This window comes from Oryctolagus cuniculus, chromosome X, assembly GCF_051225735.1.
Source record: "Oryctolagus cuniculus isolate XC-2025 breed Fujian yellow rabbit chromosome X, ASM5122573v1, whole genome shotgun sequence".
NCBI classification, from domain to species: domain Eukaryota; kingdom Metazoa; phylum Chordata; class Mammalia; order Lagomorpha; family Leporidae; genus Oryctolagus; species Oryctolagus cuniculus.
This window is the reverse complement of record NC_142888.1, coordinates 50,527,285-50,539,486: the sequence shown is the minus strand read 5'-3', so window position 1 is coordinate 50,539,486 and position 12,202 is coordinate 50,527,285. Positions and strand designations below refer to the sequence as shown.

The 12,202-nt window shown below is 47.0% G+C and overlaps 1 protein-coding gene across 5 annotated transcripts; it reads left to right on the top strand.

Moving 5' to 3' along the window:
* Positions 1-461: 461 nt before the first annotated feature.
* On the top strand, positions 462-9,311 carry SNX12 (sorting nexin 12). 5 transcript variants are annotated; one of them, XM_089324294.1, is made up of 6 exons: positions 634-776; positions 1,845-1,909; positions 6,193-6,288; positions 6,837-6,961; positions 7,347-7,437; positions 9,161-9,311. In XM_089324294.1, exons 2-6 carry the CDS (start codon positions 1,868-1,870, stop codon positions 9,188-9,190), a joined length of 384 nt encoding a protein of 127 aa, XP_089180420.1. In that variant the 5' UTR covers positions 634-776; positions 1,845-1,867; the 3' UTR covers positions 9,191-9,311. The 5 variants fall into 5 exon arrangements, with proteins under 5 accessions (XP_017205297.1, XP_051683138.1, XP_089180419.1 ...); XM_017349808.3 differs by lacking the exon at positions 1,845-1,909 and having other exon boundaries at positions 462-776; XM_051827178.3 differs by lacking the exon at positions 1,845-1,909 and having other exon boundaries at positions 469-764.
* The last annotated feature ends 2,891 nt before the right edge of the window (positions 9,312-12,202 follow it).

The window sequence follows — 12,202 nt, the reverse complement described above, 5'->3', positions numbered from 1 at the left end:
AGCGCTCAATTGTGTGTGGCGTGAACCCAAAATGATCAGCGGCACACGCGGCAGGGTTGTGGTCTAGGTTCTCGGTACTATTGTTGGAACCCCACCCTCCAGAGACCACCCTTCTATTTTCGCGGAAAAGCCGGACTTATTCAGGTCTCGGGGCTTCGGCCTATCACGGTAGGATCCCGGCTTGCGGGGCAGTGCCCACCGCTGATTGATACACAGCATGAGACAATTTCTCGAGTTGAAGAGAAGCGATTGGCGGAGCCTGCCTTGTGGGGCTCCGCGGGGTATTGAGAGGCGCGTATCGCAGATGCCGGTTCCGGGGCGGCACAGCCACCACCCGGAAGCCTGAATGAGGTCTCCTCCGTACAGGACGCGCAGTCGTCAGCGTAGCCGCTATTCAGGGCGCAGGGCCCGAGGCGGGGTGGGGAGACCGGGGGTGGGGTTGGGGGGGGGACGGGCGGCGTGCGCGTGCGTGCGTGCGTGGGCGCGCGTGCGCGGCGCCGCCGTCTGCGCGTTGGCTGGTTATTTTGCAAGCGGGAGGGGCCGTGCGCGCTCCTGCCTCGGGCCTCTGTCCCCCACCCCCCTTCCCCGGTCCCAGTCTCTCCTTCGGAAAGATGTCGGACACGGCCGTAGCTGACACTCGGCGACTGAACTCGAAGCCGCAGGACCTGACTGATGCTTACGGGCCGCCAAGTAACTTCCTGGAGATCGACATCTTTAATCCACAGACGGTGGGCGTGGGCCGCGCGCGCTTCACCACCTATGAGGTTCGCATGCGGGTGAGTCACGGGGTGAGGGAGACAGCTGAGGGAGGACAGGGCGGGAGGGGGTGGGGTAGGAGAGGCTGCTATGGGGACAGATAACCGAGGAGAAGACACTTGCAAGGGTCATTTGGGGGTTAGGGGTTTAATAGGTTTGGAGCGAGGTCTGCGGACTCGGTTATGGCCCGAGGACACAGAAAACTCTTGAGGGGTACATCGGACGTGGCGGGGGGGGGTGAAGGAGAGATCGAGTACATGAGGAAGAAGTGAAGCGTGGCTGGATAGGGTGGGGAGCATGGAAAAAGACTAGAGTGAGGAATTAAGTAAATAACAGTCATGACTGGAGCGATGGAAGGCAGGCAGGGAAGAGGGCTGGGGGATGGAAAGCCAAGGCGTTATATCGGCCACCGGGTCCCATAACTAAACTAGGTTGTGGGAAGTCAGTGCGAAGGGGGACGGCTTCTTCCTGATGAGATTTCCCTTGGGATGATGGAGGGCCAGCAAAGCCTTGGATGAAACGGAAGCTAGACTCCGGGAAAGGGAGACAGTGGGCTTGTGGGAGCAGAAATGAGCAAGGGAGTCTCCTTGAGACGGAACGCTTCTGTCAGAGTACCATTTGAAGGAGACCAGTGTTTTTATGCTCAAGTTTTCTCAGGTACTCCGTGCCGTGTCTCACCATGGAAGCTGGCCTTGCGCTGGGATTGGTGGATTGTCACATGCTGCTCCCATCCTGTGCTGAGCCTTTATATTTGAAGTCTCCAGAATGTTTATTTCGACATTTATTGGCTCTTACTTGGGCTCCTTGTAGATGGATGACTCTTTGCCCTTTCTGTCCTAGATGGACCTTTTGGATTGCGACCCTGATCTGCAGTTCCTTTAATACGGGACATTTCAGGACTGCCCCAGCATTGGCTTCTTCCAGTGTGTACCACCGAGGACTTTATCCTCTAGTGCTTAGTCCACAGATGCAAGGATGGAATGTGTGGGTAGCGTACACGGTTTGCAGGTTCTTTGGTCCACCTGAAGCAGTGATAGGTGAAAAAGTTTGAGAACCTTTTTCTAGTTTTCCTTGTGTTTTTTTCTCAGACTAGAGGACCAGAATATTCTCCATGGACAGCATCCTGCTCAGACAGCGTTGGAGACCTAAACGAGTAGATGCACTTTCATTTTTGAATGAATGAATTGGCTAAGAAAGTCTGGTTTCCTACCTGGGCTTTGAAACCTTAGAAATGATGATCTCCAGATTCCAAGTTTGGCGAAGTCCAAACTGTAGGGACAGGAGTGAATAACAAAAACATGAAAAACACTTGTGTGGATGAGAGCTATTGGAAGTCATCTCTTCGAGGGAGGATGGAATTTAGGTCCTTCAGAATGCAAGTGTGATAAAAGCAGGGCTAGAGCTGGATCACCTAATTGTCCAAATGAGCCTGGACCGTAACTTGTTCAGTATAAGGGCTCTCTGCTGTGGGGTTTTGGAGACATTCTCTTGATACATTAGCCAGGAGCCTTAGGGATTATGAATGAAATAGCTCTCTGCTTCAGGTATTCTAATAACAACAGGGACTGTTTACTAGTACCTACTAATTCCCAGTCATTGAACTAGATTTTAGTTTTTCTTTATTCCTTATAAGAATCCCATTTTGCAAATAGGAAACAGGGGGAAATGCAGTTTGAGAAACTTGCCCAAATACACATAACTGTAACTGACAGAGCTGGCATTTGAACCCAGATCTGTTTCCAAAGTCCATGCTCCATATATGACACTTTATCTGATAGTTTATTTTGAAAGTTTATTTATTTATTTGCAAGGCAGAGTGACAGAGACAGATAGATAGAGAGATCTGGTTTGCTCCCCAAATGCCCACATTAGCAGGGTCTGACCAAGGTGCAAGCCAGGGGCGAGGATCTCTTATCTGTCACATGTGTGACAGGAACCTAGGTACTTGGGCCATCATCCGCTGCCTCCCAGTTTCATTAGCAGAAAGGTAGATCAAAAGTGTGGAGTAAGGGCTGGCGCCTGCAGTGCCAGCATCCCATATGGGTGCTGGTTCAAGTCTCGGCTGTTCCACTTCCAATCCAGCTTTCTGTTGTGGCCTGGGAAAGCAGTAGAAGATGGCCCAAGTCCTTGGGCCCCTGCACCTGCGTGGGAGACCTGGAGGAAGCTCCTGGCTCCTGGCCTCGGATCGGTGCAGCTCTGGCCGTTGCGGCCAACTAGGGAGTGAACTAGCTGATGGAAGCCTCTCTCTCTGCCCCTCTCCTTCTCTCTCTGTGTAACTCTGACTTTCAAATAAATAAATAAATCTTTTTTAAAAAAAGCATATAGTAACTGGACCTCTAGCTGGGAAGTGGGATATGGGATGCAGATGTGGTGACTGATGGCTTAACCCACTGTGCCACAACGCCTGCACCTTTACTACACTTTAGTCTCCTTATTAGCAGGGCTTAGTTGTAAAACTTTATTGTGTAAGATTTTTCTCCCCACTAAGCTTTTCATCAGTCCCTACCACATATTCTAATTGTACAGTGATAATAGAATTGATAGTGTTTCCCAGTTCTGTAGATTTGAGTTAATTTGAATGGTTTATGTTAGTTTGTATAGCATGGCTAGGCTTTTGGTATTTTTATTAATCTCCATTTTGGGGAAAATTGGTAAAATCATTAGTTTTTTTTTCAAGATTGATTGATTTATTTGAAAGGCAGAGTGACAGAGAGGAGGAGAGAGAGAGATTTTCCACCCACTGGTTCACTCCCAGAATGACTGCAATGGCTGGGGCTAGGCCAGGCTGAAGCCAGGAGCCAGGAACTCCATTGTGGTCTTCCATGTGGGAGGAAGCACTTGGACCATCACCTGCTGCCTACCCAGGCGCGTTAGCAGGGAGCTGAATCAGAAGCAAAGCAACCAGGATTCAAACTGGCACTCAGACATAGGATGCTAGTTTAACCTATTGTGCTACAGCTCTGGCCCCATATCGTTTGGTTTTAAATTGCTATTTTCAGTGATTGATGATGGTATGCATTCTAGGGAGCATGAGACTCAGAATCAGCTTTGGTAGTTAGCCACTGTGTATGGTAGAGACAGATGGCAATGACTCTTTTCTTTATATAATAGCTAAGTGTTTTTGAAGCTGTCCTCTTTTCCTTTTACTCAGGAAGGAATCCCTGCCCCTAATTCCCTCCAAAATGGGGAATCTAGAGAGGGGTAGTGGTGATTTCATGTGATCCATATGGAGTTTTTCAAGTGTTTGTTGCCCTGTGGACTTGAACTTTGCTCTTTTCTCTCCCTTCCTTTGACTCTCCATATCCTATACTACACAATCCTAGCTTCCTTGTATGGTTTGTAGGTTGGAGCTGGGGGACTATCTGAGTATATAGTAGCTTCTTCCTTAGATGGCTAGGTGCTGAAATAAAAGGCCATTATTGTCACCATCCTGTGGGGGTAGGGAAAGAATAGCATTTTTGTTTGTGAAAGGAGGAAGTCTACAAAATGGCAGTGGTTGGTTTGGCTGTGTCTTGGAAGAATCTACTCAATGTTTTTTTTTTCTTTCATTTGGTCCCTTGTTGGCTTCTGTGAAGGCCTGTTAGTTTAAGGTTCTACTGAGGAATTATAGTATCTATAATGAACTCTGGTAGAAGTCTAGAGTCACATGATCCCAGAAAGCTTTTTTTTTATTACGAGATTCTGAGAATTTTCTCTGTAATGGTTTGTTTTGAATAGTTAGTATAGACACATAGTACAAAATTCAAATGGCATAAACATTTATAACTATAAAAGTTACATTTCTGTCTCTCCTCTATCCTCCAAAGATTCCTTTTTCTTTTCATTTCTATTTATTTTTTTAAAAAAGATTTGTTTGAAAGACAGAGTTAGAGAAAGGCAGAGGCAGAGAAAGAGAAAGGTCTTTCATCCACTGGTTCACTCCCCAAATGGCTACAACTGCCAGAGCTAGGCCTGTCTCTCTGAAGCCAGGAGCCTGGAGCTTCTTCTGGGTCTCCCACATAGGTGCAGGGGCCCAAGGACTTGGGTCATCTTCCACTGCTTTCCCAGGTCATAACAGAGAGCTGGATTGGAAAAGGAGCAGCTGGAATTCAAACTGGCGCCCACATGGGATGTTGGCACTGCATGCGGTGGCTTAGCCTAGCATGCCATAGCACTGTCCCCTCTTTTTTAAAAAATTTATTTACTTATATATTGGTGGGGGGGCAGTTCGCCCATCTGCTGGTTCACTGTCAGGGCTGGCCCTGGCTTAAGCCAGGAGCCTGGAACTCCATATGGGTCTCCCAAGTGGTGGCAGGGACCTAAATATTTGAGTCATCTTCCTCTGCTTTCCCAGGTATATTAGCAGGGAGCTAGATTGGAAGTGGAATAGTCAGGACTCGAACCAGCACTCTGGTATTGAATGATGGTATTGCAGGCAGCAGCTTAGCCTACTGTGCTGCAACGCCAGCCCCACTATGTGATATTTTGATGCATGTATATATTATATAGTGTTCAAATCAGGGTAAACATATCTGTCTCCTCATATATTTATCATTCCTTGTTGTGAAAACATTTAAAATCCTTCTAGATTTTTAAGCCTTTAAAAAACCAATAATGTGGGGCTAGTGCTGTGGCACAGTGGGTTAACACCCTGGCCTGAAGTGCCGGCATCCCATATGGGTGCCAGTTCTAGTCCCAGCTGCTCCTCTCTGCTGTGCCTGGGAAAGCATTAGAAGATGGCCCAAGTCCTTGGGCCCCTGCACCCACGTGGGAGACCCAGAAGAAGCTCCTGGCTTCGGATTGGCACAGCTCCTGCCGTTGCAGCCAATTGGGGAGTGAACCATCGGATGGAAGACCGACCTCTCTCTCTCTCTGTCTACCTCTCCTCTCTCTGTGTAACTCTGACTTTCAAATAAATAAATAAACCTTTTTAAAAAAGCAATAATGTGTCAGAAAATACTAAAGTATAAATGGCAGGATTCAGAGGAGAGGGAGACCAAAATATGCAGCTGATGTTGTCAGGAAAGATTTCCTGGATGAATTGAGACTTGAGCTGGGACTTGTAGAATGCAGAGGATTTGGACAAGAAAAGTAGAGGAAGGCAGGCACACCTGGGAGATACGTATCTCTTTTCTTTACAAGGAACTTGAATTCCCTTTTTAATGGAAAATTAATAGGTGCGCACAATAAACTATACAGTGAAAATATGACTTTGCCACCCATTCCAATTGTCTAGTCTTATTCTCTTCCGACTGCAAGTGTAAGTAGCAAGGGGCGCCTCCTTACCTACTGTGCTATGGTTGGATGTGGTAAAGGATGTTTAGAAAGGGCTATGGGAATATTGTCCAACAGAGCTGTTTTTTCCTTGGGTCCTGTCCAGGTGGTTCTTCTGATAGGTGGCCACCACAAGTTGAACATTACTCACCGCCTCTCTGCTTTCATCTTCCTTCCCTGTAGACCAATCTACCTATCTTCAAACTGAAGGAGTCTTGTGTACGGCGGCGCTACAGTGACTTTGAGTGGCTGAAAAATGAGCTGGAGCGAGATAGTAAGGTATGGCCTCGTTCCCCGTGTGGCACCCTTGGAGGAGGAAGTCTGCATGGACTGCGTAAGATCACAGTCTATCAAATCTAGAAGGGAGTGGACAAGGTACACACTCTCCTATCTACCCAAACCCCATATATTGGGTCTGGGGGATACCCTTTGAAACTCAGATGTAGTTGAGTTTAAGACCGTTAAACAAGTACTTTAAAAATGTTTTGCTCCATCGAGTGGCTAGTAAAGCCATACAACTTTAACTCCTATAGAAATGGAAAGTATAGTGTCAGGAAAGGCCTCCCTACATTTTTAGCTGGTGGTGGATTGGTAAGGAAGGTGAGGATGATTTGGAGTTTATTTCCTTCCGAGTTGGTAAACTTATCTTCCCACAGAAACAGAGTTGGATTAATCTGAGCCATCCTGACCGTGCTTCCATTCCAAGTTGCTAGCTGTGGGACCGGATGGACCCTATGCTTAATAAGAAACAAGGCATGCAGTGCTTTACCATGTGATGTCCTGTCTGGCCCTCTCCCACGCGACTGATATCTTCCATCTGCCTACAGATTGTAGTACCACCGCTGCCTGGGAAAGCCTTGAAGCGGCAGCTCCCTTTCCGGGGAGATGAAGGGATCTTTGAAGAGTCTTTCATTGAAGAAAGGAGGCAGGGCCTCGAACAGTTTATTAATAAGTAAGCCGAGTTCTGGGGGCCCCACCTGCTATTTTTGCCATCATGGTCTTTCTATGTGTTTTGTCTACCTCTTCTTTCACAGTGGGTACCCTGATGTGACACGGTTTATGTGGTGGGCTGACTTGACAGTAAAACTCCATTCGTTTGCACAGAATTCTGGTCCCAATATGTCAGGGCCTGCGAAAGCACTGCTTTTTGGTTGTGGCTAGGAATTTCTCTTCCTTGCCTCTCTATCCCCCTTCCCCTCTACAGTATTGGGGTTGGGTTGGTACCCTACTACTGCCCTCCATTGGCTCTTGAAGCCCTTCCCTGTCCTCACTCCCTTTCATCTGCTGATTCTCTGTGATCCTCAGAACCACTGATAACCATCTTGATCTCGTTGTAGAATTGCTGGGCACCCACTGGCTCAGAATGAACGTTGCCTACACATGTTCCTGCAGGAAGAGGCAATCGACAGGAACTACGTCCCAGGGAAGGTGCGCCAGTAGGAGCCCCTCTGCCACTTGCCCTCTACTTTCCTGCTGAAATGACATTGGTTTTTACACTAAGCCTCTCTCTGTCTCTCTCTGATCTGAAGTTGGCTGCCCATCCCCTGGCCTGATAGACTGTCTGCCATTGTGCTCCTTGGTACCTGACTACACCGTGTGGGCACTCTGCTGGGCTCCTCTTCTCTGAGGAGAGGTGGGAAACCACAGGCAGATGCCCTTTGCTTGGGGGTGGGGGGCGGGGGGGATTGGACTGGAAGGCAATTCCTTGGGCATTTATACATGCCAGAAGGCTAAACTTGGGGGGGGGGCGGGGAGGGAGGGGGGGCTTGTGTCGGCAAAGCACTTGGATACATACTGATGCTGCAAGTCCAGGGGATTTTTCTTACTCTTAGGTTAAACCAGGAACGCTGAGCAGGGAAAACCCTGCCTTTCCCACCTGCATGAACTTTTTCCTTTCTGGGAAGGTGGTAGAGGCCCACAGGCTCTCCTTGTTTTCTCTAGGCTTGCTCCCAGTTTTCTCAACAGTTTCCTTTGTTGCTTTCTCTCTTCCTCCCTCCCTCTCTCTCTCTCTCTCCCTCTCCCCCTCCCCCTCCCCCTCCCTCCTTCTCCCCTTCCCTCCCCTCTCCCCTCCATCCCTCACTCCCTTATTGCTTTTCATGGCAGTAATCCTCCTTGTGTCCCAGTAGTCTGCTGTGTGAAGCAAGGAGTTTGGGTTTTCCGGACCCACTACCATGGCTGCTTCAGAGTCAGAAGAAAGCCATAGGGCAGTAGGGGAGTTCCTATTGCCTAGCCCCTCTCCCTTTGTGGCTCCTCCCTCTCTGCCTATTTTTGCTCACCACTAGGTGAGTCAGTATGGGCCAGCAGTTCTCCCTCCCCAAGCCCTTGCTCCTTGAGGGGTTAGCTTTGTAGGCTTGGTGGCTTGAGGGTGGGGGTAACTCACCACTGCCAGATAACTCCTAGAGGGTAGGAGTGGATCGTGTTCCAGGTTCTCCCGGTGGTAGGGAAGAGCATCACCACTCTTCTTCCTTCTGTTCTGCCTTCCTCCCCATTCCGCTTAGTGCTGCCCCAGGGCAGAAGCACACAGGCCACACAGTCTCTGACTTCTAAGCACTTTGTAGCTGTTGAATGGGGCTCAGGGACAAGAGTTGTCGCTGCCCTCCCCAGCTTGGTCACAGGGTTATTGAACTGCCTGCACTTGTTTCCCATGGAACTCCAGCATTCTCCCCAGAAGCTGAACTAGGGATAGCAGCTGGGTGTGGATTTCCTGAATCTTAGAGTCTGGAACAGCTTCTTGAGGCTGGCAGCTATCCTGGGTTTCTGTCTGGGAGGTAGTGGTTTGTTTGCTGGGGCCTAATATCTGTCCCAACTGCTGGGATAAGAGCAAGTTCACTCTGGTGCCAGGTGAAAGGTGGGGGCTCTTTGCTTAGACTCCCTATCATAGAAGGATTGGAGTTTTCTCTACAGGGCTTTGGGGAAAAGGATTGCTGAGTCTGACATGACCCTGATCAGAGAGATTAGGACTGGGTTTTGACATGAGGTTTGGAGCCCATCTAAATGCTGAAGTTCCCCGAGACAGGTCAGCTCTGCAGCTGCCGAGCCTGTGCCAGGCTGAGCAGCCCCTAGAGAGAGGCTCTGGTCCCTTTCCCACCTCGCCAATGTTGATGTCGTTGCTGCCTTTTTGATTTGTATCCTCTGTTACTTTTTTTTTAAGGCTCCTTCTTTCATTGTGCACAAGTGCTGAGAGTCTGAGGCCCCATTTCTGCTGTGTATATATCCTGACTCGGGGCTTTTATTCAGCAAACTGTTCATTCTTCTGTCAATGTCATATTCAACTCTGTTCATATTAAACCACTGTGAAGCAAGCCTCTGTTTTCTTGTGTGAGTTGTAAACTTACTATTTTTTGGAGTCTTGGATATGCTGGGTATTACGCAGAAGTCATATAATATGTCCAGTGTCCTGAAGTGATAAGTAAGCTTTACACTTCGCTTTGTAAAAAAGCAGACTCTTAACTGCCGGTAGGAATATTTAACTGTTCTTTTCACAGTTCACAACTGACCTCGTCACAGAGCTAATGTATCTTGCTTGCAGGAAGTATCCATATTCTGGGTACCTGTGGTTTCGGTCAGATTTGGTAGATTTGGTTTTAAGCTTGTGGGTTTATGTTAATTTGGACAGAATATATGTACAGATGTGTGTGTGTGTGTCTAGGTAATATGTGTACATAAACACATATGCATTGCACTCATCCTCTGACACAATCACATAACCACCAACAAAGCCTTTCTTCCATGACCTTTTCCCTCACTTGAGACATTCTTACAGGAAGATAGATTTGATACCGACATAAAGGTGGCTGAACTGTGAGTGCTTTTGATGGCTGGATATTTTCATCTCCCTAGTATGTACTGACTTGGATTTCCCACACGGGTTGGGCTTGGGGAAGGGTTGGAATGAGGGGAGGTCACGTGGAAAGTCAAAGCTAATTTCACTGTGGTTCCACACAGAGAGGGTGTAGAAAGTGATGCGTTCAAAACATTCAAGTGACTTAACAGTGGTATTTGGTTCTAAGAAAGCAAGCAGGGGTTGAACTGATGAGGTGAAGAGTGGTGGTTGACGAATGAGATGACACCTACCAGAGGGGAGAGGGAAGAATAGGTTTTTCTTTGGGATGTGGGAAAGAAAGAGTAAAGAGAGATGCATCCTCCATCAGCAGCAGTGTCAGAGAATAAATTGGAGAGTAACTCATAAAGCAGCTATAAAATAGAGATTAGTGAAATTCAGGGCAGATGACTCTCATTTAACAAATAGGAATCAGTAGTCTTTCATGTGCCCAGCTCTATGCTAGAAGCCGGGGTGGGGGGCGGTATGGTCATGGTACAAGTAAAATATGATTACCTTCTTTTTTTTTTTTTCATAGACCTTAGACTTTGGTTCAAGAGATGTCTTTGTAAGATAGGAAAAACCTAGAGGCAAAGTAAGATCAGTGGCTCCAGCACATCTGTTTAGCTATCTTGTCGTCTTTTTTTTTTTTTTATACCTATCCGGCTAGGTAAACTTCTTTCTGGTGTCGCATTGGCCATTTTAGCATAGTAATGAGATCCCTGAAGAATCTCAAATCAAAGCCCTCTTACCCATCCACACTGATTGGAAGCAAACTTTCATAAGGAATTCAGTTTTACATGTGTATGAGTATCTGAACGTTTACTGCTAATAAGTCCCCTTTATCTAAAGCACAAAAAGGGCTCAACCTTAAACTGGGACCTGGGAGACAGAGACTAACAAAAAATTTTAACATAGACCCAAAAGAAGCCTCAATTGACATCCCGAGGATTTCTTACCTACTCTTTGGCCCAGTCGGAGACAAAGCCTTGACTTAACAAAAGTAGGAGAAATGGACAGTATTCAGGCTTCTTGGGAATTTCTGTTTGATGGTATCCTGGGGGAGACACTTCAATGTTAAAACATATGCTGTAGTAACTTAAGTAAAATTACATTCTGCAGTAGAACTACGGACCAGATGCTTATTGAAATGGATAATTCTTCATATTTTTAAGGACTTTTGAGTCGCCCCTGGTGTTCTCTGACACTACAACAGTTCTTATTTTTCCACTTGGATCATATTTTTACAAATATTTATTCACTTATTTGAAAGGCAGAATTAGAGAGAGATTGATCATCCACCTGCTGGTTCACTCCCCAAATAACTATAACAGTCAAGACTGTGCCAGGCCAAGAGCCAGGAGATTCCTCTGGGTCTCCTACGTGGGTGCAGGGTCTCAAGCACGTGGGCCATCTTCCATTACCTTCCCAGATGCATTAGCAGGGATCTGGATCAGAAGTGGAGCAGCTTGGTTTTGAAGCGGTGCCCACGAGGGATGCCAGTGCTGCAGGTCAGGGCTTTAACCCACTAAGCTACAGTGTCAACCCCTCTAATTGGCTCATTTTTAACCCTTTTATCTTTATTCTGAAATCTCTCCAAGGTCCTCACATATCCCCAAGTCATAGAGCCCAAAACTGGACACGTCTTTATTTTTTTAAAGATCATTTATTTGAAAGGCAGAGTGACAGAGAGGAGAGACAGAGATAACGTCCATCCACTGGTTTATTCCTCAAATGCCTACAATGGCGAGGATTGGGCCAAGCAAAAGCCAGGAGCCAAAACTTCATTTAGGTCTCCCATGTAGGGTGGCAGGGACTCAGGGACTTGAGGCATCATCTGTTACCTCCCAGGCACATTAGTAGAGAACTGGATCAGAAGGTGAAGCTGTTACTTGATCTCAGGCCCTTCCATAGGGGATGCAGCCATTCCAAGCCACAACTTAGCCTGCTGTGCTACATAGTAGCCGCCCCTGGACACCACTTCAATTTTAACCTGAAGGTTTGGTGGTGGTTATTCCATTTATACATTGTACTATTCAAGTTGGCTTTTAAAATATAAACTCTTTGTGACTAATTTAGCTTGTGTTTCTCTGCTACTCCCTGACTGCCTATCACCCCTCATTTCTTTTATCTTTGTTTTTTGCCTTGCTTATACAGAAGAACAATTGTTACTTATTTTAATTTTATTTCTTCTTTTTTTCTCCTTTTTTTGCCCTGTGTATTAGTCTACTTAGCTGTGCTTTTTTGTGGAAAATTTTATTTATTTGAGAGGCAGATTTAGAGAGAGAAAGAGATCATCCATCTGCTGGTTCACTCCCTAAATGGCTTCAAAGACCAGAGCTGGGCCAGCCTGAAGCCAGGAGCCAGGAGCCA